Genomic DNA, 26,458 nt, shown 5'->3' with positions numbered 1-26,458 from the left:
AGAAGAAAGGGGAAAGGAATCTGGGGAAGGTAAAACATACCCATGGATGTTAGGACCTCCCTGGCCTGTTCTACAAAGGATGTGAATTTTCACTTTTTAAAGACATTTTTGTGATCACCTGAATGCAAAGGTAAAAGAAGACCAGAGGCATTTATCACACCCATTCATTCGTATCCAGCTGCTACATAGACGCTCATATGCAGATACTACCTAGACGTGTGCTGTGCTGATGGAGATTAGGGTAGTCCCCCCTCAGTAAGATTGTTGTGAAGGTCAAATGGAACAATGCATGTAAAATGCTTAGCACACTGCCTATCGTGTAGTAAGCACTCAATACACATTACTGTTATTACCAGATACAGTACAAGGCATGCCGAAAATCCAGAGCAAAACACCATTCAGCCCCTGCCTTCACAAAGCACATGGATTATACCAGAAAGTTAGGGAAATTCTCTGATTTAGCAGAGACTTTGGCTCTGAGCTTCCCTTTATCCCCTAGGCAGAAGTGGAACCCCGAGTAATGCATAGCGGTCCTTGTCTGATTGAAGGATGCACAGTCAGGAAAAGGGTAAAGTATTTTTCCTGAAAGCAAGCTTAGAGACATTCCAGAAGCATACATTGAATGTCATGAAGGAGAATGCCTTTAAGGGATGTTTTAAAGAAAGAAACGCTATCAGGCCAAGAAAAAGAGGCCAGAATATTAAATTATTGTTTGATGAAGGCATTTGTTATGGGGAGCTAAAGAAATATGACCCAGCTTTTAAAAAGAATCTTTCTTTGTGATTATAAAAATAATGCAGGTTTATTGTAGAACAATTTTAGAATGCAGAAGAATATGAATAATTAAGAATCAGTGTTTATCTCCCTACTCAGAGATCCCCATTGTTAACATTTTGGCATATTTCTTTCTATTGTTTATTGTTTATGAGCGTGCACACACACGTTGTGTATAGACTTGGTATAATGCTGTATAGATTTTCATCCTCTTTTTTTGATTTAACATTATACTGTGGTCATTCTCTTTTATGGTTACATATCCTCTGAAAATGTGTTTTTGGGTGGCCATGGGGCTTTTCTTCATGTGGTCCTGCTGCACTTTATTGAAATATTTGTTTTTGACGTTGAAATTGTGTACAGCTTTTTGCTATTATAAGTAATGTTACCAGGAGAGGTTTTTATGGCAAGCCTCCTTCAGGGTATTTCTGACTATTTCCTTAGGTGAGAAGTTCTTAGATGTATTGATATGAGAGCAAAGAGAAGAGGAACATTGTAAAGCTCTGAGTATATGTTACCAAAGGGGTACCCGGTGTTCTTGTGGTTTAAGGGGGCACAAATAGAGAGCCCACCTAGACATTTGGGAACAGTGGTCTCGGGCTTTGGGTTGTCCCAGAGTAGTGAAAACACATAAACAAAAATACTGAGGAGGGGCTGACATACGGTCCCAACTCGATTTGGTCGAGGAAAGCTTTTTCTGCCCTCCTACTTGTTCTCATCATAAGAAGAAATAAATTTTAATCCAAAACAGTGGGGATGTGATTTCACACTAAAGGACAGTTCTTTAAGTCGAATAAACTTCATTTTTGAAAACCTAACTTCATCATCCTTATTTTCACTCATTTCTCTTTGGATCTGTATGTTTGAAACTGAATTTTACCTTTAACTTTCTTTTAAAGATTAAAAAAAATATATATTTTTAGGTTTTACAAAAACGCATTTTTTTTCATGTAGTATAAGCAATTAATTCTTTCTGATGCTTGTAGTGGGCTATGTACTTTTCTCTGCACCCCATCTAGTTTTCAGGGCCTTATGAAATCCAGACACTTATTAATAATTTTACGCATGTGTATGTTTTTCATTTGCTATAACATATTTGGAGGAGGGCAGCTGCTTTGGTGAAAGAAGAAAAGAATGAGATAGGAGAAGGCCTTTGTCAGGGTCTCTAAGATTTGGTACATATCTATGGATCAGAATCAGCTTGGTATTGGGGTACACCCCTTGCAACATTAAATTTTTTTTCTTCTTTTTGCATTAGACTTTTAATTTTGAAAAATTCAAACCTAGAAGAAATTTGCAAGAATAGCAAACACATTCCTATATATCCTTTACCTAGGTCTACTCATGACATATGTTCTTCCTATATGAATACTGTAGTAATACACACATTCAAGAGTATGTTACAAATAATAGTTTTTTATTCTTTGTTACGCCCGTATGTATTTTCGAAGAATAAGGATATTATGTCATGATACCGTGATGCAATTATCAAACCTCAGGAAATTTATACAATATTGGATATTTCCAACTATCCCAACTTTTTTCTTCCTGATCTGGTATCTAATCAAGAATCAAGTATGACATTTAGTTGTCATGTCTCTTTAGTCTCCTGTCTGAAACAGTTCCCCAGCCTTTCATTGTCTCCCGAGACACTGACGTTTTTAAGAGTACAGGCTTGTTGGTTTATAAAATGTCTCTTAGTTTGGGCCTGAGTTTCCTGGTGATTTATTTCAGTGTATGTATTACCACAAAACTTTGTGACTTAAAACAACGATAAACATTTGTTATTTCACATCATTTCTGTGGGTCAGGAATTTGGGTATGGCTTAGCTGGTGGGTCTGGCTTGGGGGTCTGTCATGAGATCACAGTCAAAATGCCACTGAGGGGCTTTCATCATCTCAAGGCTTGCTTGGGGCTGGAGGGTCTGCTTTGAAGAAGGCACATCCCATGCTGGAAAGTTTGTGCTGGCTGTTGGTCAGACGCCTCAGTTCTGCCTCTCATTAGGCCACTTGACTATCCTCACTGCAGGGCGGCTGGGCTTGTCCAGACGGATGGTCCATGGGAGGGAAAAAAGAGAAAACCTCAGTGTCTCATGACCTGGTCTTAGAAATCACATACTGTCTCTTCTGCTGCATTCTGTTCGTGTGTGGTGGTTTTAAAACATACCCAACTTTTTGATATCCTTCCCTTCAAAAGACAGAGCCTATTTCTCTTCCCCTGGTGTGTAGGCTGGACTCCTCTCTGTGGAGGACAGTCCTAAGTCCCTGCCTCCGTGAATTGGAAGCTCATGGCATCCAAGGCTCAGGTCCCACTGACAGGCAGGTGGGGCTGCCCTGTTGCTTCAGGACACCAGTGCTGGCATGCTTCCAGCCTTGTCTGATTTTTCCTCAGGTGCTCAGAGCTGGGCCTCTGCATGCAGCAAGGAGAGAATGTAAAGGCAGCTGTGAAGAGCAAGCCCCTCTATCAGAGACTCTTAGATCAGGGGGGTCCAAACTGCGGCCCGCGGGCCAACTGCGGCCCGCAATCCATTTTTAATTGGCCCGTAACAAATTCCAAAAATATATTTAGTTTACTTAAATAAACCAGGTGAGGCAATATGTACTTCACCTTGAGTGAGTGGCCCGGCTGTTTGTGTATTTGACCACATATGGCCCTTGGTAAAAAACGTTGAATAAAGTTTGGACACCCCTGTCTTAGATAAACCAGTTCATGTGGAAAAGCCACCCCAGTGACAGCAGAGCCTGGGCTGCTGCAGAAGCTGTCCCGGCATTTAGGAAAAGGGACATGGAGCTCCTTGGAAGACCCTGAGAGGGAGGAGAGAAAAAATTGCCCATGTCAGGTAGGAGGGAGGGCTAGGCGGGGAGATGTGATTGTAAGGATTTATTTAGATTCTAATGGCCCACCTGAGCCTCCTGGTGGGTAAAAGGAGCAAGATAACAAGACCCGTGGCAAGCTCCCTGGCACAAGTTTCTCCGCCACGCACACACGTACACGCTCACAGGCCCTCTGAACTGCCCAAGTTACTCCACCTCTCTGAGCCTTATCTTCAAAATGGAAACAATAAATACTAACATAGGAAGTGGTTGTGAGAGTTAAATAAAGTGCCCCATTTCATTGATTCTAAGGCACTTTTTGACAAAAATATTTAAACATTTCTAAAGTTAGGATGTATCTTAAAATCAGTGTTTTCTATGGTTATTTGTCTGTCTTACTGGTTCAGGAAAGAATGGTATATCTTCCAACCGTTAGGCTCTTAACTTTCATTGTAGACCAGGGATATGATGGCACTAAGGAATTGCTTAGTTTTTAAGGTGTTACAATGATATTGCATTTATTATAAAACAAGAATCCTTATCTCTGAGAGATATGTATTGAAATATTTATGGACACTGTGATATGCTGAATTTTCCTTAAAAATAATCTGCGATGGGGAAGTGGGTGAGGACATAGTTGAATCAAGATCGACCAGGTGTTGAGAATTGTTGAAGTCAGGTGAAAGGTACACAGGAGTTTCTTACAGTATTCTCTCCATTTTTAACATGTTTGAAATTTTTTATAATAAGATAAAAGGAAAAAAACTACAAAACAATAAGTTGTATACACAAGAGGCCCTTCCTTGGCTTTTTGTGGGATTCGGTCCCTCATTATTCGGGTCTCATCCTAAATGTCACCTCCTCTGAGAAGCCCTACCTGATGACCTGCTCTGTGGTTGCTCCCCATCTCTCTCCCCACTCCCCTTTATAGTTGCTGTTTCGTCACCCTCATTTTGTTTGTAGTAGAATCCCTTTCTAAAATTATTGATGTTTTCTTACTTGATTATTATCCCCCTGAATGTAAGCTCTGTGGGAGCAGAGGTTTTGCCTATCTGGCCTGTCGTAGGCCATCAGAAAATATTTGGTGACTGACTGGTAATGGCCCAGGGGTATGGTGCCTGGCATATGGCAGGTAGTTAGGAGATGTCAGTTTCACCCTTTGTCCTGCTTGGTTCTCCATCTCTTGGGTCTGCCACTCATGTTGTCTGGAAGGCCTCCCCTTTCCGCCTGTAGCGTAGCTGGTCTTCAGCATTTATCCTCTTCTTGAATTTCCAAACCCAGCATTCAAACCCTGGTCCTTCTGGTATTCCTTTTATTGGGTGTCATTTTAGAATCTTTCTTAGAATCTGTTGGGATTTACAGTGGAACATGGGAGCGGGGCACTAGAAGACCCCATCATATTATTTCCCATTCCCATAGATACTGCTGGGATGAAGTGTAGGGAAGATGCTGGGAGAAGGTAGGGAGAGACTCAAGTGGGGCGTGAGTAACCAGACCACGTGAATGACAAGTGCTGAAATGGAGGCCTGGACGAAGTGCTGGAGGAGAATCGAGGAGTCAGGGAGCCACTGCCCCAGGCGTGGTCCCAGAGCCTTCCCTGAGGAGGATAGAGTTGAGTTGTTCTTGAAAGAGGACAGACAGCTTGCCACGTAAAGGGGAAAGGAAGGGCATTCCAGGCAGAGGGCACAATCTGAGCAAAGGCCTGGCAGTGGGATTGGAAAGGAGTGGACAGATGGGAGAGCTGTTGGGCAGGGAGAAGTAACAATCTCCCTCCCTTCTGATTCTGCTTAGTTTGTATGTTGCTCAAATCTGAAAATTGCTTTAAAGCTTAAAACCCGTATTCTCCAGTTCAAGTTTATTGGATGTCATTTTAGAGCCTTTCTTGGGATGTGCTGGGGTTCCTGGTGGAACATGGGGGGCTCTGGAAGATCCCAGCAGATTATTTCCCATTCCCCTCAAGACTGTGACCTATGTCCCCTTCATTGCTCCATCCCCAGCACCGGTGTGGGCTGGGTACGTACAATCAGCAGTGAGTTCTTGATGCCTGAAGTTGTGTGTTATATTTGCAGGTGCAAAGAGAAGAAATACGAGTATGATCATTTGCCCACAACTTCCGTTGTCATAGCATTTTATAATGAAGCCTGGTCAACTCTTCTTCGAACAGTTTACAGTGTCCTCGAGACGTCCCCAGACATTCTTCTAGAAGAAGTTATCCTTGTAGATGATTACAGCGATAGAGGTAAACCCCCGACAAGGGCTCTTGGAGGATTTCCATGGCAGTGCCTGGGAGGTGAGAGTGTGACATGGGACACGTAGAATAGGCCTGGTAAGGACCAGCTTCCTGTGTCCCCCTGTGTTCAGCCCTTCCCTAGGAGGAAGGGGCACAGCTACGATGACAGGGCACTACCACACAGTGCTACTGGAAACAGAGGAGAGGGACTCACTCTGCCTGGGTGCTCAGGACGGGGTGGTCGATCTTAGTCCTGAAGGTTGAGTAGTGTGGGCAGCAAAGGAGGAGCGAGGGCGTTTCAAGGTGGAGGGCACAGATGTGGAAAGGCTTGGCGGTGCAATGCTGCGTGGGTTGTGTAGGATCTGCCAGTAGTTCAGGAAGGATGGAGGGCCCACCAGTGCTTTGGGGAAGGGTGCAGGAGGCCAAGGAGCTTGGACTTTGTCCTAAGGACAGGGAGAGCCAAGGCAGGGTTTTAAGCAAGAGAGCAGTTTGGGGGATCCCTCTAGGCTGGAGTGTGGAGAATGGCATATGAAGGAGCTTGGTGGGGGCACCAGGGGGCTGTACAGGTGATCGAAGTGAGAGATTGAGGCTTAGAGTCAGGTGATAGCAGAGGAGAGGGGAGGGAGGTGGCCTGGAGGTTGGCTGAAGGGTACAGTGGACCCTCGGGCTTCTGGCTTGGGTCTCTGGATGAATGGTGGTGCCGTCCCCAGAGCTACAGGGCAGGAGGAACAGATCTGGGAGAGGAAGGGGAAGGTGATTGGTTTGGGACATGTTGAGTTTGAGATGAGATCAAAAGAGCCCAAATAGGAGAAGAACGGAAGCTCAGGAGATGTGTTCCATTGAAAAGGTAGTCAGCTCCCTGCAGGCCTTGGGGACCAGCAGTTCACATGCAGTCCCGGGCTGGCTCTTTATTATTCAGTGGACAATTGTTGAGTTTCTACTGTGCTTAGGGCACTGTTCTAGGCCCTGGGGATTCTGGGGGGGGGGGGGGGGAACAGGACAAGTCCCTGCTCATTTGTCTTCTCCGAGCCTCAGTATCTCATCTGTGAATGGGTTTATCACACCTGTGTCAGAGAGTTGTGTGGAATAAGTGAGAGCATGTCTACAACAGAGCTTCATGTCAGCCAGCACGTAGTAGGCACTTGTCTCCATTTCCTTGTGTCATTTCCTCCAGGGTTTTAAATCGGTGTGTGTGGGCAGCGGTTCTGGTTCACAATGCACAGGCTTCATTCCCAGCTCAACCCTTCATAGCTGTACAGCCTTGAGCAAGGAGCATAACCAGTTTCAACCTCAGCGTCAGCCCTTGTTTTATAACATGTTAATATTATTTATGAACATAGATAAATGGCATAATAATGGTTCCTACCTTGTAGGGTCGTCGTAAGGATTAAATAAAATAAAGCAAGGTCAGTGCCTGGCATATTGTTAGCGCTGGTTAAATAACGTCTCTTTTTATGAAATATCAAAAAAAACTACAAGGTGCTGAAAATATTTCAGAAATGCCTTCGTTCAGAAGCAAATATCAGATTTAAAATTTGATCTTCAGGGGATTAAATAGGATTTCTGAGATTCCGTGGCTGGCAGGAACACCATACGAGCCCCTTCCAGCACCCGTCAGTTCCCTCATAAACGCACGGTGGGGCCAGGGTTTCTCCTCCCCATCTTGGTAACCTGGAAAGCAGGTGAGATGTCCCGCTCGACCTATCATGGAGGTAAGAGCCCTGCCTGCCTCCTCCTGCCCCTTCTGCAGTGTCAGTCTGAGCTCCGTGGAGGGGTGTCAGCCCTCCCAGGGTGTGGGGAGACAGCTCAGGCAGACAGAAGATGAACACTCACCAAACCCATAATGAGTGCAGGGAGGCTCCACGTGCGCTTTCCCGTGCGTTCCCTGGGCACTGCAGTAGTCACCTTTGCTTGGGAGGTCACCTCCCTTGTTATCGCCATCAGCTTATTTGCAGTTATATTTAGAATTAAAAACAGCCAACTGATGAGTGTTTTCTTTTTCTGTTTTTTTTTTTTTTTTTTTGAGTGGCAAGAATATTTAGGGAAACATTTTCACAAACTATATGAAGCAACCTGGAACATTTTGTAAAAGTTTCCTCTTCACTGATGATTGAGGACTTTGAAGCAAAACTCACATTGATGTGGGGAGATTCTCTCATTTTTATTTTGCCTGGGGGGGTGTCTACTGGTCTCCACCTTAGGGCCTCTAGTCCTGGAACCTGTGTGTGGAGGGGGCGTCCTGGGGCCAGTCCTAGCTGTGGGCACACCCTTTCAACTTATAAGGACTTACTTTCTCTTCTGCAACATGGGATGGGCACATCCTCTTGACAAATTGGATTTGTTTAAGAAGGATGAGAAATTGTACTAGAAAACGCTGGAAGGTAGTGTTAAATCTGTGGATTCAAGCCAAAGTCCCTGCATTTAAATCATGGGTCCTCAGCTCACTTGCTCTGTGACCTTGACCTTGTCAAGTTACTTAGCCTCTCTGGCCTCAGTGTTCTCATCTATAAAATGAGGATAATAGTAGTACCTACCTTCTAGGACTGTTATAAGACGCAATTGAGTTATATATAAGTCACTTAGACAGCAATGAGCACAGTAGGCCCTCTCATTTGAGCTGCCATTATCGTTACTACTGTTACTCTTTTAATGGAGATGTGCTCCTCAGAAAAATTATGTTACCATCACTGTATTATAAAAAAAATCCGTTAACATAATTCCTTATAAATGAAAAGTTTATAGCGTATTACATGATTAATTCACATAAATTAACAAAATTTATATTAAAACAATTTTTCAGAAAAATTGTAGGTGAGTGGTTCTTGTGCTTTTTGTTTTTAAATGTTCACAAATTAAGGAATAATGTATTTGGGGGGTATACTAGCTTTATTGAGATATATCCACATACCACACCACCCATTTCAAGCATACAATGCAAGGTGTGTGTGTTTTGATGGGCAGCCTTTGGTGGTCGTGGAATTGCGCCACCCCCGCCTCCCCCAGCCTTCTGGTTGTTCCAGCCTTGGTTCTGGGTGAGGTGAGAACGTCCCACGTGGCAGGGCAAAGGAGGCTCGTGTCTATTTAGCTTTCTTTCTGGGGTCAGGAGGCTCTGGAAGGACCTGGCGTGGGCTGTGCAGTGGTGACCCCATTGTCCCGCTTGCCTCCCTAGAGCACCTGAAGGAACGACTGGCCAATGAGTTGTCGGGGCTGCCCAAGGTGCGCCTGATCCGTGCCAACAAGAGGGAGGGCCTGGTGCGTGCCCGGCTGCTGGGGGCTTCCGCGGCGAAGGGTGATGTGCTGACCTTCCTGGACTGCCACTGTGAGTGCCACGAGGGCTGGCTGGAGCCACTGCTGCAGAGGTGCGTGAGCCGTCCACATGAGGAGGGTCCCAACACTGCACAGAAGCACAAACAAACTGATCACCGCCGTGTGAAAGGTCTGGGACGCCTGGGTTCACGTGCTCCTTGGGCGAATCCCTTGTCACTGGGTGTGATAACAGCCCCTACCTCTCATTGGACTATGGAGGCTATTAAATGATTTCATACACATACAGGTCTTAGAATGTGCCAGTATGTAGAAGGTCCTATATGAGTGTTTGCTTTTATTACTACTTGTTATACACGTTTATTGTAGAATACTTAGGAAGAAAAATGTCAGTTGAATAGAATGATGCTTCTACAGAGTACAAGTACATCTTGGTGTATTTCCTTCAAGCAGGGCTGACTTATCTGTTCTGCCCACTACCTACAATGCCTAGGGCCCATGAAACTTCAAAGGACCCGCAAACATGTTTTTATGTTAATTTCCTTTAAAATCAGAAGGAAGGAATGAATACCATAATAATGAATCTAACCTGGATTGTGTTTGTCTTTATGCCAATAGAGCCATAAAATATAGTTTTATATACACAGGGGATGCCAGAAAAATGTATACACATTTTAAGAAAGGAACACTGTATTAAAATTGTAATACTCAATATATACCGGTAACAAAAGAGAATACAAGTCACATCTGACTTCTGCAATTACAAGAGGTGCTCAAAGTGGTTATCTTCACCATCCAGACACTTCTGATTATGGCGAACTACTGCTTGCGATACGACCAAAGTGTCCACTTGTATACATTTTCTTGGGACCCCCCAGTGTGTGTGTGTGTGTGTGTGTGTATAAACACACACACACACATATATATATATACACACACACACATAAAATTAGGTCATGAAAAGTCCTAGTGTGGCCCTGTCTTCAAGGCCACTTTCTCTGCTCGGTTGCCAGTTGTCGGTCAGCCTGACTCACAGCAGCTCATGGCAGCTCCTGAGGAGCACAGTGCTCCAACCACCTGAGCCACCGGGCCGGCCCCACTGCTTTATTCTAAAAATACTTACAGCTCAAGTTTGGCTGATCTGTTTCTTCACACCATTGTTTTGTGTGACTCTTATGATTTTTAGGTGTCAAATTCCAGATAAAAGCCCCCAAAACATAACCCAGAGAAATGTAGTGTTTACACATGGTCCAGTCTCAGTTCATCTTTCCTGGTGTGCTGTCAAATGCAAAAAAAACAAACAAACAAAAAAAACCCTACAATTTGGAAGCATGCTGAAGGATGGTTGAGCTCGTAATAATGATTGTGGAGAGAATACCTGAGGCTACACACAGGCTGATACCTGCAACAGAAAATTATAGCATTTCCCACTATATGTAATATTTGACAGTAATAAAGATTAAAGGAAAAGAATAGCAATAGTTCCAGGTTCTCTGCCAGACATCTTACAAACATTCCCAGCGAGTCCTCACATTAACCCTATGAGTAGGTATGGTTCCAGTGTTAACCATGCGGCAACAGGCCCTGAGAGGTTAGGTGACTCAGCTAATGTCACACAGCAAATAAGGGGCAGGATTAGAATTTATATTCCAACTCCAAAGCCACCCTTTGGTTTGGGTGCATCCCTGTGCAGGGAAATTAATTATTTCTTTTCTCTTTATGATTCATTGTGATTAAATGAAGGAACCTTTTGCAGTCTTGAGAAATTGAAAATGTACTTCTGTTTTAACAGTTACCTTTGATTTTTACATGTCTTGACTTTCATAGGGGGAGTCACATTTAGCTGGAATATCCGTAGATAGCATCAGAATATTAAAGCTGTGGGATGTTTTATATTACGGCCGGGATCCTTGCTCCCCACCGTCCCCCAAGCACTCCCCACAATAGTCACGTGCCCGACGTGGCTGCAGATAAGCAGGCCTTTCTCCTTCCTTGTGGAAGCGTGAGGAGAGCTCATTCTCCTGTGTCCTCACTGCCCTCCTGCACCGTCCACATGGAGAGATGGGGTGTTCTGGGTGTTTGCAGGATCCATGAAGAGGAGTCTGCAGTGGTGTGCCCTGTGATCGATGTGATCGACTGGAACACCTTTGAGTACCTGGGGAACGCTGGGGAGCCCCAGATCGGCGGTTTCGACTGGAGGCTGGTGTTCACGTGGCACATGGTGCCCCAGAGGGAGCGGATGCGGATGCGGTCCCCTGTCGATGTCATCAGGTCAGGGGTCGACTTCTTTGAGCGAGCCTCACTGCATCTGGCCCACATGTCAGTGAAGGCCCTTGGGAGGGATGCTTAGCTATTGACCCCTCCCACTTCCTCCAGAGCATTTGTTTATTTTTATTAAAAATCTTTGCTATTGGTATATACACACGCACATACATATTTTGGATTTCATATTGGTGTGTGTGTGTGTGTATATATATATATATATATATATATTTTTTTAAGAATTATGGTAAAATGCATAACCCAAAACTTACCATTGTAGCCATTTCTAAGTGTACAACTCAGTGCTGTCAAGCACGTTCACAATATTGGGCAACCATTCCCTCTGCATTTTTCCAGAACATTTTCATCATCCTGTGCAGAAACTCCATCCCCGTTAAGCAATGACTCACCTCCCTCCCCTCCTCCAAATCCTGGTAACTTCTCTTCTGCTCTCTGTCTGTGAATTCCCCTGTTCTAGGCTCCTCGTATAAGTGGAATCACACAATATTTGTCCTTTTGTGTCTGGCTTCTTTCACTTAACATGTTTGCCAGTTTCCTCTAGAACTTCATTCCTTTTTGTGACTGAACAGTATTCCATTGTATATACAGCCACGTTTTGTTTGCCCATTCACCTGTTGAGGGATGCTTGGGTTGTTCCCACCGTTTGGTTATTGTAAATAATGCTGCTGTGAACATTGGCGTGTTAGTATCTGTTTGAGTCCCTGTTTTCAGTTCTTTGGGGCACATACCTGGGCGTGGAATTGCTGGGTCGTAGGGTAAATGCACATATAACATTTTGAGGACACACTGTTAGGCACATTTTGAACTGGCGGGAGGGGGTGGGGGATTTGGGAGGTGAGTGGACCTGGGAGTGGCAGAGTCACCTTTGTCCAGTGGGTGAGCCAGGGTCTGAGTAGAGCAGGCTCAAGGGGGGTTTAATTGCTCTCATTCTTGAGGTGTTGAAATAATAGTTTGGCTTCTTTCCCCCCTTCCAAGTCCAGGACCAGTTGGGAGACAGATGTAGGAGTCAGGCAGATGAAGATCAGACTTCAGCTTTGTCGCTGGTATATTGAGCCAGAGATGGTATCTCAGATCTGCAACCCATGTTTGGCAGTTGGGCTTCTGAATCCTTCCACCTGAGCCCCGACCTTGAGGTGACCCACTGCTGGCTGGAGTAGGACGAGTGTGGAGACAGTATCGAGAGATGGGGCTGGAGAGAGAAATGGGGCCACGTCATGTTCAGCCTTGAAGGCCAAGGAAAAGGGTTGGACGTCACCCCGAGAGGCTAGAAGCCACGAAGGGATTTTAGCTGGAAGTGATCTTTGCCTGTTGAATTCTTTAAAGATCACGCTGATGCCAGGTGGTGGGGGACCTGGAGAGGACAGGGCTGCAGGCAGGGACATCATTAGGAGGCCTTGCAGTCTTCCAGGGCAGGAGAAGATGGAGGGAGTGATAGACTCCAGAGATGTTGCATGGAAGAATTGGGAGAAATTGGATGGGAACGGGGAAGGGAGGACTCAAAGATGACTCCCAGGTTTCTGTAGGGGCTCTTAGGGGGCACCCTGCCCAGCCTCTCGCTGAGCAGGTTTGGAAACTGAGGGCCAGAGTGAGAAGGATCTTGTCCAGGGTCACACCGCCCTCGTACACTTGTGTAAGGACATTGTAGGCAGCTATCCTCCCCCTCCCGTAATATCCCTGGGCCTCAGTTTCCTCACCTGTGAAATAGGTACGAGCATATCCACTCTGCCTATTTCCTAGACTTTTCGCATGAACACACGTGAAAGTGCTTTATAATCTAGAACCTTCCCTTCCACAAGGAATCTGGCTGTCTTTTTCTCAGGCTGAGAGATTGGAGTGCAAGGAAAGCCAGCGCTTTGTCAAGGCCCAGATGTGCTGCTGGAGGATCTAAAAATGTTTAACTTGGACTCTTCCTGTTATATATTTCCCCATTTCCATATTTATTCTTTCCTGTGTTGACCTTACAGCCTTCTGCTGTGGTAGGATGGAAGCCTTGGGCTGTTTATGAAACCAGTGCTGGTTTGTAGAGGAAGCTGGTAGGGAGAAAACAGGGCTGGCTGAGGAAGCAGGCCAAAGCTGGTGTCTGGGTCCTGGAGGGGAGACCACTCAATCTGGAGAGGAACAGCCTTGGGGGGGTGGGGGGGGGGGAGCTTTAAAATGTCACTTGCCTATTATGATCTTCTATTCACTGGCCTCTAGAGGGCATCTGTGAGTGCCTGCACAGTGACTGTGGGACCAAGGCCACCACAGCCTGGCGCCTGCCATTCTCCTGGGGACCATGGTCTCTCTCTTCGTCTCTCCTGGTTGTCTATGCTTCTAAAAGCACAGGGTTTCTCTCGCCCTTAGGCCTTTGCTCATGCTGGTGCCTTCTGGGAGAGTCATTCCATTCCTTTTCTTGGCTACCTCCCCTTTGTTCTTCAGACCCTGCCTCTTCCAGGAAACTGAGCTCGCCTTGTCCGCCATGCCCTCTTCTGTGTTCCCACATGGCTCGGGGTGACCTTAGTTAACACATTTATCGTACACAGAGTTCTGTCCTTGCCTGTTGAGATGTCTGTGCCCTGCCCCAGGACAGGGACCGTGGGGGTACATTGGTGCCTCCAGGCCCAGCGTAGCACCAGGCAGAGCATGAGCTCAGGGCACCCTTAGAGATGGACGACTGGACTGAAGGGCTTGTGATGGGAAGGTAGTTCAACTAACTGTGATGGTTTCCTGCTGCTTGCATTGCAATGTGGATCTCACACTCTTCTAGGTCTCCAACAATGGCTGGTGGGCTGTTTGCTGTGAGTAAGAAATACTTTGAATATCTGGGGTCTTATGACACAGGAATGGAAGTCTGGGGTGGAGAAAACCTTGAATTCTCCTTTAGGGTAAGTATTCCAGTCTTCTCTTTGGACTCATTGTTAACCCGTTCTCTCTCTCTCCCTCTCTCCTCTCTCCCCTCTTCTCCCTGTCCCTCCCCCCCACCTCTCTCTTTGGGAATGGCAGGATTTTATGAGAGCCTGGTAGACTTTTCCTCCATATTGGCAGTTTATCCAGCGATCCTGAAAGATGAAAATGGCACATGCATCCTATAAACATGCTTGCCTTCTTGTTTGAATTTTTAAAAAATATATACTTTTTAATAGATTTGGGACAGGAAAGGGCCTTTGCAGTCACCTAGTTCTTTTCTGTCCCTATAGGGGGCAGGAACTGAAGCTCAGCAAAGGGAAATGACTTGCTCATGGAGTGAGTGGCAGAGACTAGGCTAAAACTCGGGCCCCTTCCTCCTGGTCCCATCGTTTTGGAGACTTGATTTACTTAACTATTTATGAAGTGGCCTCTTTATTGAGCACAGTGACTTTCAAACTTTGACACAGAATTGTTAGGGAAACGTGTTTAAAACGCAGATTTATGGGAACAGTCTCCAGAAGGTCAGATTTGATGAATTTATGGTAGGGACCAGGAATCTGCCTATTGTCATGAGCCCACCTCCCAATTCTGCTGTACGTGACCCACAGATGCTACTCCTTTGAGAAACCCCAAGCATGTCAGTGGATTTTCCAGTTAACCAAACCTTGCACTTTAAGTATCAAAACCTGTGTCCATGTTCGTGCTTTTCAATGGAAAATTTTAATGATATTTTATATGGTTTCCTGCTTGAAAAGTTATTTAATAAACAAGAATCGGGCCTTCCACTAAGGACTCATGCCCCTATCATAAGCACCAGATGCTATCCTTGCTCATATTTCCTGTGGACAGTGGAGAGTCCATGGCCATTTGCCCCGGCATGAAATGGTCCCAGATGACTCAGCCCGTTGAGTTTTAGGGTGTGCTTTTAATGGTCTTTCTGCCTTTTCCCTAGGTGTCAGGCTGCTCTGCCTGCCTCTAGAAGCTCTTCCTTTCCTCCTTCCAAACCTCTCTTCTTACTTGCTGCTTTCCTACCTTCTGTGGTTAGGAAATCAGGTAATTAGCCTGTGTTTTACATCATGAGTAAATGGGTCCCCCGCGAGGTCAGCTATGGGTGCCCCTGTGAGTCAAGTGCATGAGCTTTAGTGCATGGACTCTGGGCTCTTGATTTGAGGGCCTGTTTGTCTTTGGGTCTGCTTTCTTCCTCTGACTGCATTCTGTGTTCCGAGTGTGGCGGGAAGTGGCCTCCTGCCCCATGAAGGGTGAGGGCTTGGCAGCGTTTGTCATGACTTCCGTGTCCGGCCTCCTCGCGGCAGGCACTGGGCACTGGCTCCTCATTCCTGCTCGCCCACCCCAGCCTCTGCTCTGCTCTGTGTGCAGATCTGGCAGTGCGGTGGGACCCTGGAGATACACCCGTGTTCTCACGTTGGCCACGTTTTCCCCAAGCAAGCTCCCTACTCCCGCAAAAAGGCTTTGGCCAACAGTGTCCGTGCAGCTGAAGTGTGGATGGATGAATTTAAAGAGATCTACTACCATCGAAACCCCCACGCCCGTTTGGTGAGTTCCCTGGGCTTACCCACATGCCATCTGGCCTCTTCTGAACAAAAGCAGCCCCCATACCCATAGTAGACCTGGTTCCAGAAACAGAGACTCAATTGTGTGCTCATGATACAAGCGTGTGAACACTTTATTCCTTCGCCTGTAATTACACAGCTAGTTCTCCTTTTTTGCAGTAGTTGTGTTCTATATAGCCGCCACAAACACTGGCTTTGGGAATCCTGAACCATGGCTCCGAGGGGAAATACAGGGTGAGGTACCGGCTGGCCTCTCACAAGTTCACATTTTGGTCACCTGATCGATGCATACCTGGGTTTTATGTGTGTTTCTGTTTCAAGATGGCTTATTTACTATATTATTGTGGATTCATTACGCTGAATTCACGGCCAACAGCACTGTCACGCATGGTTGAACAAAGCTCGTCTAACAGACATGTTTTCTCTGCCAGGCACATCACAGCCTCCTTGTGCTGAGAACACTAGACAGCACTTCAGCACTACGCTGGGGGCCATTGTAAACAGTGGAATCACCAACACAAAGCACAAACATGTGAAAAATGGGGCACTAAACAGATTGTGAACAGGACACTTGTTGACCGGGTGAGAGCTGACCCGCGACCTCAGCTGGGAGCATACACAATGAGGGACTCAAAGTTTTCACCACTCTGCGTGTGTCCTCAAGTCCCTGACGCATGAAAACACTACCAGTACTGACCTTAGGGTTACAAATAAATTGTAACAAATAGGTCTACTGCCTCTGCACAGGCCAGCAATGCACACCCCAGGACAGGGTGCCCCCTTACCCTGCATTCCCATAGCCAAGAGGGCTGCTTGGCAAGACAGGACGCTCAGCGCCAAGACCTCTTTTCCTGCCACTTGACGAACATCTCTTCCTCTGGTTCCTTACAGCAGCCCTTCAGGGCAGCTCTGAAATTCTCATTTTATAGAAGGGAAAACGGAAGCTCAGAGAAAGGGTGATTTCAAGAATGTGCCCTAGGCCTTGTAGCTGATGTGGGCAGAACTGGGTCTCGGGCATGCATACTCCAGTGGACCTCTGCTCTGCAGACCCCTCATCCCCCTCTCAGCCTCTTTCTGCCTCTGGGCTGCAGGGTCATGGCTTCCTCTGTCTCGCCAGGGCTGCAGCAGAAATATCTGCTCTTCCTGTCACCCAGTCTGGAAACCCCAGTTCCCTCTTCCTGAGAATTCCCAAAGAGTAATATGTTGGAGGGGCACTGCATTCACCTTTCGTCTGAATACCTGATGTTCGATTATGGAAATGGACGTTTGTTTAGTTGAAGATGACGGCACAGTGACTCTCATCAAAGAATGAACTTTTGGAAAATAAGCAGAAATCTGAAATTTTCTTCCAATGTTTTCCCTTATCATTACCATTTCTGTTAAACGTTTAACTTACCCGGTTGTAATAGTTTAACATCTCAGTGCAGGGCAGTAAGGTGCCTTGGCACTCAGCACTTCTCCTGTGGCTGCACGTTTCTCATGCTGAATAGATGCTTGTTTTATTTCATTATTCAGAAGTCTTTAAATCATTGGTTTTATCTGGAAAACTGAACTTCCGTAGGTATTTGTTGTAGCATTTTGTTTTTAACATTGTAAGTATGTATTTAGACTTCACTATATGGAGCACATGAGAAGGTTTTCATTCATGGTTACATCTAGAATACTTTGCAAGGAATGTTCAGAGAGGAGCAGTGACGCAGGATGTCGTGGCGTACTTGTGCTACTGACATCTCCTGGTCTATGATCCTGCGTTCATTGGTGACACACAGGTCCAGGGATCCAATGTGGCCCGGGATTTAGCCCCTTGATCCCATCTGCAGGTATTTTGTGTCCTTCCCTCGTGTACCTGGTGGCACCTCCCTGTAGTGAGAGTACCTGGGAATGTAGTTGTGTGACAGTCTCACCTGCTAGAGTGCTGCCACTGTGTTTTTTTATCTTCCGTGCCCTGCACAGGGCCTGGCACACAGTAGGTGCTCAGTAAAATCTCACTCAGTGCGTGAATGTCAGTGGAGCGAGGGGCTTTGATAGGAAACACCGTGACCTGCAGGAGCTCACCATTTTGTTGTTTTCTCAGGAGCCCTTTGGGGACGTGACAGAGAGGCGGCAGCTCCGTGCCAAGCTCCAGTGTAAGGACTTCAAGTGGTTCTTGGAGACCGTTTATCCCGAACTGCACGTGCCTGAAGACAGGCCTGGCTTCTTTGGGATGGTGAGTGAGGCGGGCCCGTGGTAAGCAGGGAGATCGTGGACCCCCAGGTCTGATCAACAAGCCCTGAGCAAGAAAGGCCCCTTCATGGGAACTGCTGGCCTCCCCCACCCACATACCCCTCCCCCCTTTCATCCACTGCCTTTCCTTCTCTCTGTGATTATCTGGGGTTCAGGTCCAGAATGGCAGCCCTGGGAGCCCAGTCTCAAAATGGGCAAGTGTAAGCCTCCCATTTTATAGACGAGAAAACTAAAGCTCACTTGGTATTTCCATGTCCTAGTTTTTACTAGCACCGTATCACATTTCCTAACGTCTCAGTGACCAGACCAGTTAATAATTCCCAGTGCAGAGATCCACAGAGGCAGTAGCAGGGAAAGCACTTCTGTTATTTCAAAAAACCTAAAAGAAATGTTTGTGGGAAGAGGCCAGCTGAAATGTCCAGCGTCTTTGGCTTTTGCTAGGAACTGCACCAAGTGAACGAGGGACGTCTCCTCTGCTTTGTTGTGTTGATCGGATGTGCCGGTTGGTGTTCCATCCTGGAAACCGTTGATAAACACAAGCAGGGTATTAATGCATTAAGTTCAGTTTTCATTATGAAAATGTTCGGTACACGAATGTGGAGAGAGTGCTGTAAGGATCTCTGTCCCTGAAATTCTAGAATTATCAACATTTTGCCTCTCTTGCTTTCCCTTTCCTCTGCCCCTTTGCTCCACCCTTCCGCATTTTTCCTTTTTTAAAGCAAATCTCAGACATTATGTCCTTTTACTCCTGTGCACTTCAGCATGCATCTCAATAAAATTTGGACATCTTTCTACAAAACCACAGACTAGTATCACCCCTAATCAAATGAACAATAAATAATTTCTTGGTGTCATTTAATATCCAGCGCTTATTCAGATTCCCCCAAATTTTCAGATTTCTCTCAGGGTAGTTGGCAAGTTCACGCTAGGATGTTAACAAGGTCTACACATTGCGTATGCTCTCTGTGTCTTTTCTCCTAAGTCTCTCTAATCTAAGCCAGTTCTCTTCCTTTGTTTTTTTCACCCCCCCTGGTGCTACAGCATCCGTTGTCCTGTAGGGTGCCTCACCCTTGGGAGTGTCTGATTGTTTCTTTGTGATGACTTTTAAATTCTGCCTCCCCCGCCCACCCCCCACCCTGTATTTCTTTAAAATGGATGTGAGTTCTCATGGGTTGACTGGAGTCGGATCAACCTTTTTGGCAAGAACACTTCATGGGGGTGCTTTGTCCTCAAATTGCATCATAGCAGGAGCACATGATGTCTGGTCATCCAACTTTCAGTGATAAAAGGCATGGAGCCTTTCATGGTGTTTTGCTCTTAGAGCGATTACAGGGGTTTAGTGCCAGAAGACCCCTTAGAGGTGACGTTAGATAAGGAAATGTTGAGTGATGGAGAGAGACTGGACTCAGAGTTAGAGGTCCTGGATGCAACACTCAGGAATGTCCGTTTGTCATAGGACCTTGGACAAGTCATTGGCTCTTTGTATGATGCTGGTCCCGTAGTCTAGAATGGTGGACTTCTGATTTGGGGAATGCTGAGTCTCTCCATCGGAATGTCCTTTGCAGATACATAATACTAGCAGGAGCTCCTTGGTATATATGGGAGGCGACAACCCAGCTGTATTTGGAGTAGTGCAGCAATAAGGCTGAACTAACGAGAAAGGAAGAGGTATGAGCTTTCAGGCCATAAAACGTTAATCTCTCTGACCCTCAGGTTTAGCATCTTAAAATGGGGGTGATGATTCCTGCCTATGGTATAGAACGGGAAAGCACTTTTATTGTAATAAAACTAGAAATGTAAGGAGCTCTTACCTTGACTCTGGTTCTTGAGGCAGGCCCTCCTCTCACTCTGTTTCCCCTCCCTCAGAGCCAGGGGTGGAAGCTGTTGTTGTGTATAAATCTGGACCACAATCCCACCCTTCTGTTTTGTGTAGCTCCAGAACAAAGGGCTGAGAGATCACTGCTTTGACTATAACCCTCCCAATGACCACGAAGTCGCGGGACACCAGGTTGTTCTGTATCTCTGTCATGGGATGGGTCAGAACCAGGTACGTGCTGCTTCTCTGTGGATTGACATCCTCAGGCGGGGGGTGGGGAGAACAACGGGACGCTCTGTGCTCAAGGGGTCACCACTGTGGGCCTCGGAAGAGGGCAATCAGGAGAAATCGATGGCGTTTTTTTTTTTTTTAATTAAATATTGGTTTTTATTTTTCATTATGAAAGTAATATATGCTTATTAGAGAACATTTGGCAAATATAAAATGTAGAAGCTAATAGTAAATGACAGGACCCAGAGCAACCACCGTTATAATTAAAATAGTTCCTTTATTTTTTTTTTTTAAACTTTTATTTATTTTAAGTGTGTTTTTCAAGGACCCATCAGCTCCAAGTCAAGTAGTTGTTTCAGTCTAGTTGTGGAGGGCGCAGCTCACAGTGGCCCACGTGGGGATCGAACCGGCAACCTTGTCGTTAAGAGCACCGCGCTCTAACCAACTGAGCTAACCGGCCGCCCACTTCCCATTTTTTTATGCATAGCCTTTGGATTATGTGTCTTAAGTAGTTATCATATGTCTATGTGTTTTGTGTTCCATAGTTCATCATACTTTTCTGTGTTATTACACATCCTTTGAGAATGTCATTCCTAATGGCCTCTCCATATGCCTTTGTGTGGCCATATTACGATTTAGTTATTGATCCCCAGCCTCCCTGTTTTGGTGATTATAAATAGCCCTGCCACTAACATCTGTGGTCAAAAGAAAAGACAAAACCAACAGATCTGTATTTTGGATGACTTCTTTAGAATTCGTTCTTAAATGGAATTACAGGTTTTGAGGCTGTGCCACAGCACAAAGTGGTGTGTAGGGCAGTTACCCCAGTGGGGGGCCCAGGTAGATCTGTCTGAGTTAATTGCTATACTTCAGGCTGGGTAGGGGAGCACACTCTGGAAAGTCTGAGGACCAGAGCAGGACCCCGGCCCAGGAAAGCAGATGGGTCCAACAGGTTGGGGCCGGTGGAGGATGTAGGAAATGAGCGAAGCATTGGTTCTGGACCTTTAAAGCCTTACTGTCCTAAGAGGTGTCAGAGAGATGAAGAGGTGGGGATTCAAAGTTTCCCCCAATTTCATTTGAATATTACGTCCCGATGGTCAACAGTAAACTTTCATAATTCAGACCCTTACAACCTTGAGTTATTCAGGTTCTTCAGCACTTTTTAGAGCACTGCTTCTCACAGGCGGTCCCGACTGGTACCTTCAGCATTGCCTGAGAGCTTAGAAATGCAAATTCTCAGGCTCATCCTGTCTCTCCCAATCCCAGTCTCTTTGTTTTAATCAGCTTTCTGGGAAACTCATTTGAGAGGTATTGCTCCTGTGTCAGAATCTCCTAGAAGGGAGGGGATGGGGCAGGGTATGTAGTTGACTGAATGTCTTGTTAAAAATGTAAAAATGCAGTTTCCCAGCCCCCTTCGCAGACTGAAGGAAACCTCATTCCCTCTCCAGGATGGGACCAGAATCAGTATTTTTTCTAGACACTAGAGTTGGAAATCTATTGCTCTGGAAGAACCAAGTCTCCCGTGGCAGTCATGCTCCCCGCTTGTGCACATCACTTCATAGTTTCTACGGCATGGTTGCACCCATTGTATTTGGGGGAGAGGAGAAGGAGAGGACTGAAGAAAAGGAGAGGAAGTTGGCTGCTCAAGGTCACACAGAACTCCCAAGTGCTGGCTCTGGGACCGGTCCATTTTCTTTCCTGCTGTTCCACACCAGCACAGAGTTAGGCACAGTGGGTGTGGGGTAACCCAGGCACCAGCCCCACCCTCACTAGCAACTGAAGCAGGCATGAGAAAAGGCCCCCCCATTCACACTCGTTAAGAGCCACACCAGGGTGTCCCGAGTGCTGAGGGGACACGTAGGAGGCCAACTGATCAGCCTTGTATTGGCGGAGGAGGGGAGAGTGAGGGACCCCGGCTCCCATGCTCTCGTGACCCCAGGTTCTCAACCAACAATTCCCCTCTTTCCACGTCCGAGGGTAACGGATGCCTGTTTTGTGCTCCATTTTTAGTTTTTCGAGTACACGTCCCAGAATGAAATTCGCTATAACACCCACCAGCCAGAGGCCTGTGTAGCTGTACAGGCAGGAACGGATATTCTCATCACGCGTCTCTGTGAGGAAAAGGCCCCAGAGAACCAGCAATTCATCTTGCAGGAGGTAAGTGAGCTGTCTCATTCCTTCCTTGCTGCTGGCCGCCTGGGCTGCAGAGGGGAGCATGGAAGGAGAGCATGCTCTCTGGCATAGTCTTGGCGAGTCTCCGGGACACAGCCACGTACAGGAGACCGGGAACTTCACAGGGACCGCAAGCCCGTGGCCGCACTGGTAGAGCCCCATGGTGTCCGGTGTCCAGTGGCCACCACACTTTTCTTCTTTCCTCACTGTCTTTCAGTCTTTCCATCCCTTTTACAGCTTGAGCTGCAGCAGGCTGAAATGGGAAGAGGAGCTGTCACAAATGCATTCAAAGATGAAATGGGGTTTAAACAAGTGACACAAAACGCCAAAGTGTAAGGGTGGGAGGTTAGATCCCATCATGAGTCATTCCACTTCTTGCAGTCTCCTTTTTCCCAGCTCTAAAATGGGGGCATTAATAGCAGCCTCGTGTGATGATTAGATGTACGGCCAGGAATATTCATTCGAAACTGGGAAGCTCTATAGTGATTAGTTGTTACTTGCAGTATAATCACCAAGAAAAGAGCTCTCTGATGGAGTTGGCTCTCCATCGGAACAGTCGTTGACTTGGAATGGAGTGTTGATTCAGGCCTCACAGGCACTAGCCCCACTATATTTGCAGTAAGCCCATGATGGAATTCATAAGTCACTCATATCCTTTGACTCACTACAAAGCACTGGAGGTAATAAAGCCAAAGAAAATAATTCAAAAGAATTATCTCTATGGGAAGCTTTCATTTCCAGCCTGGTTTCAGGGATGGAAAGATTCATCTAGACTGCTTATAAATGGGTTAATTCTAAGTATGATTAGAAGTTGGAGTACGTTTTCCTGTAGAAAATGTCGTGATTAGCAATGAAGTTTGCAGGCTACCCAGAAAAGCCCAGCACCATAGTGCTGTCAATCTGATATAAAAACATAGGAGGGAAAATACTTCAGAACAAACCCCAAAAGTCTGTGGTCCTCTGTAACGCCCTCCTCCTTCTCCTCTTTCTTTCAACTAGAAGCCATTATAAGCCCTCAAGGAATAGTAACGCAAGATAGAGACCACAAAATTGGTTTCCAATGTCATTAAACACATAGCTTAAATTTCACTGACCATTTAAGGCAAAGTCAGTCTCTTTAGAAGGGAGGGAGGAGGAGTGCTGATAGCAGACCTCAGGGATACTGCGGTTTGGTTCCCGACCCCTGCAACACAGCAAGTATTTCAATAAAGCGAGTCACACGGATATTTTGGTTTTTTGGTTTCCCAGTGCATATGAGAGGTACTCCGCTACAGTCTATTAAGTAAGATACAGCATCGTGTCTAAAAAACAATGTGCATAATTAAAAAATACTTAATTGCTAAAAGATGCTCACCATCATCTGATCCTTCAGTGAGTCCTAGTCTTTTTGCTGGTGGAGGGTCTTACCTTGAGTTTGTAAAAAATCCAATATCTGTGAAGCCTCCCGGAAAAAAGGCCAATAAAAGGAGGTAGGTCTGTATTTACTTTCTTGTTACTCTACAGGCAACTTACGAGCACTGTTAAAGGTTTTCAGGGTTAATATTTTTGAGATTTTTTTTTTTTTTTTTGCATGTAATTTTATTTCTCAGGCCTCTCTTGCCCTGGAACAGGTCTGTCACTTGTTCTGCCCCTTTGTTGCTTGGCCATGATTAAGTTCCTTGGGGGCATACAGCTTACAACAGAGAGAGATGGAGGGGAAGGAGAAACTCCAGGCCCGAGGGGAAGATTTGCTGAGTTAACTCAGCAACAATTAGGAAAAAGAAGAGAAGGGAGAGGCATTAAGGAAGAGAAGAGGGAAGCATCAAAGAGGGTCATCTTCTTTTGGTGTTTGGGATTTGGCACTGTCTATAGAACCCGCTTCCTCTCTGGTAACTGGCCTCACTCCCCCAGCTGGTCTATAGCTGAGCTGGGACTGAAGCCAAGTTTCCTGTTTAAGTACATAAAAGAAAGCATCACCAAGGATGGAATTAGTTGACCTAAGAGACAAGGAAGAGATCGTATAAAAGATCTTTAGTCCTGATTTTCCTGAAGGAAAAGAAAAACTATAAGGACGAGAGGTAAGGTCTGACCGATCCCCACAGCAGCCAGCAGGTGGCACCATCGGCCCTGACAGTGGAGTCAGGGACAGTGAAGAGCTTCGGGGAAAGGCTAGCCTGACATGTCTGTACACACCTGGACATCTCTATGCATGGACTGTCCTGGGTTGCCTTTATGCATGCAGACACTTAATGCTCAATAAACATATCTGAAATGATAAAACTCACTCTGAGCATTTAAGAAAAAGATACTTTCTGAGGAATTGCTTGTAATTCTCTTGAACATCCCATGCCTATTATCTTTTGTAGGATGGTTCTTTATTTCACGTACAGTCCAAGAAATGTGTTCAGGCTGAGAAGAAGGCATTCAGTGACAGTTTTGTACCACTTTTACGAGACTGCACCAACTCGGAACATCAGAAATGGTTCTTCAAGGAAAGCATGTTATAAAATGTCGTTGTACCCAGGAGACCATCAGAGGAGATGGGGGACCCCTGGACTCTGTGCCCAACAGAGACTTAGCTAAGTCCAGTTACAGACGCACCAAAAACTTGGCTACTCTACTTCATAAGGAAATCGTTGTACAGTTTGTTAAAGTGATATTAGATTTAATAGAATGTGAATAAGCTTTGTACTGATTTTGAAAACTTTAAAATTGTTCCCAAATACCCTATTTTCTAAGGGTAATGATAAAATGTTAACTCTTGGTATTCAGAGAATTAAAAAACTTTAAATATTTTTCTATCAAGATGTATATTCTACTGTCGTGCCTTTTTATTCCCCCTGGCGAAAAAGTAAATATTTTATTTCGGTATTTAGAAGGATTTCCAGGTATGAAGATGTTTGCATATGTAGTGATTAGACTCATGTAATAAACATTTTTTATGTGCATAAACTCATAATAACTCAAACGTTGAGTTAGATTTTTCTCACTGTGGACAGATGGACAGTGGGAACCCTGAACTGATTCCTTCCTATCATTGAGGTAATGTAGGTTGATTTACTAAAGAATGCTATTTGATTATGAGTTACAACCCCAGTCAAACCTCCAAAGTTTGTGTTAGCCATAGTGGACTAACCAAAGCTGAAATCTCAAAGGAGCAACTGGATGTACTGGGCTAACAGAAACTTATACCACACGGGGTGCACTTTGGCAACGCCTCGCTGTGGTGTGGCTGGCTACTTTTAGTAATGACCCCTAGAACTTTAAAACCTGTTTATATCATTTTTAGTTTTTATCACACATTAGTGTCAGGGAGAAATTTAATGTTCTATAGTAAATTCAGTTTTCAAGTTCATTAATTAATAATATTTGGTCATTTAATTCATTTTGTGCTGTAGCAGCTGCTGTGAAAGTTTGTCTCGGTAGTTCTGGTTTGGGAAAGATCCCAGATCCATTTCTGAGATTTTTGTCAATGTGAAGAAGTCAGTATGAAAGATTAAAAAAGTGTATGAGAACATTGCAGATCTTTGTTTTTGCAACCTATCAGATGTGAGCGATGAAGACACACGTGCAATTGATTTAAAAGTATTAGCCTGTGTCTCGGGCTCTTTTGTACACATTCCTCTCTGTGTGGGATTCAGTTTAACAATTACCCAGAAAGAATTCCAGTTGACCTGGCTTAGGTCAGTCTGATGTATTTTAACCACTCGAATGTCAGTTTCTTCATCTGTAAAATGGGAATAATGAAACCAGTTTCTTGGTGTAGGTGTAAGGATTAAATAACATAGAGAAGCTGAGGCTTTACCATAGTCCCTGGCACATAGTATGGGGTCATTAAATTTCTGTTTTCATAAATGCACTTTATAAAATGTGAAACATAATGAACTTCAATAGGTATTTATTCAAAAATAAATATTAAATAATTTAGCTATTTTATCTTTATGGGATTAAATACCATGTTTCCCAGAAAATAAGACCTAGCTGGACCATCAGCTCTAATGCATCTTTTGGAGCAAAAATTAATATAAGACCTGGTATTACATTATATTTTATATTATATTATAAAGACCTGGTTTTATACCGGGTCTTATATTAATTTTTGTTCCAAAAGACGCATTAGAGCTGGTGGCCCGGCTAGGTCTTATTTTTGGGGAAACACGGTAGCTCCTCAGCAGGTAGGAATATGGTATGAACCCCTTCCAGCACAGCTTAGTT

The 26,458-nt window shown here is 45.3% G+C and overlaps 1 protein-coding gene across 1 annotated transcript in view; it reads left to right on the top strand.

Moving 5' to 3' along the window:
- GALNT12 (polypeptide N-acetylgalactosaminyltransferase 12) overlaps positions 1 to 25,760 on the top strand; it is a 33,277-nt gene extending 7,517 nt beyond the window's left edge. Inside the window, exons 2-10 of the mRNA XM_019729214.3 lie at positions 5,658 to 5,827; positions 8,988 to 9,177; positions 11,168 to 11,353; positions 14,112 to 14,229; positions 15,629 to 15,805; positions 17,897 to 18,028; positions 19,979 to 20,092; positions 22,103 to 22,249; positions 24,610 to 25,760. Coding sequence (XP_019584773.1) covers positions 5,658 to 5,827; positions 8,988 to 9,177; positions 11,168 to 11,353; positions 14,112 to 14,229; positions 15,629 to 15,805; positions 17,897 to 18,028; positions 19,979 to 20,092; positions 22,103 to 22,249; positions 24,610 to 24,750 — 1,375 coding nt within the window. The 3' untranslated portion in view covers positions 24,751 to 25,760. The remainder of the gene's footprint in view (positions 1 to 5,657; positions 5,828 to 8,987; positions 9,178 to 11,167; positions 11,354 to 14,111; positions 14,230 to 15,628; positions 15,806 to 17,896; positions 18,029 to 19,978; positions 20,093 to 22,102; positions 22,250 to 24,609) is intronic.
- Positions 25,761 to 26,458: the final 698 nt, after the last annotated feature.

This window comes from Rhinolophus sinicus, chromosome 16, assembly GCF_057876585.1.
Source record: "Rhinolophus sinicus isolate RSI-liver-muscle chromosome 16, RSI-T2T, whole genome shotgun sequence".
In the NCBI taxonomy this organism is placed as follows: domain Eukaryota; kingdom Metazoa; phylum Chordata; class Mammalia; order Chiroptera; family Rhinolophidae; genus Rhinolophus; species Rhinolophus sinicus.
This window is presented reverse-complemented; position numbering and strand designations above follow the sequence as displayed.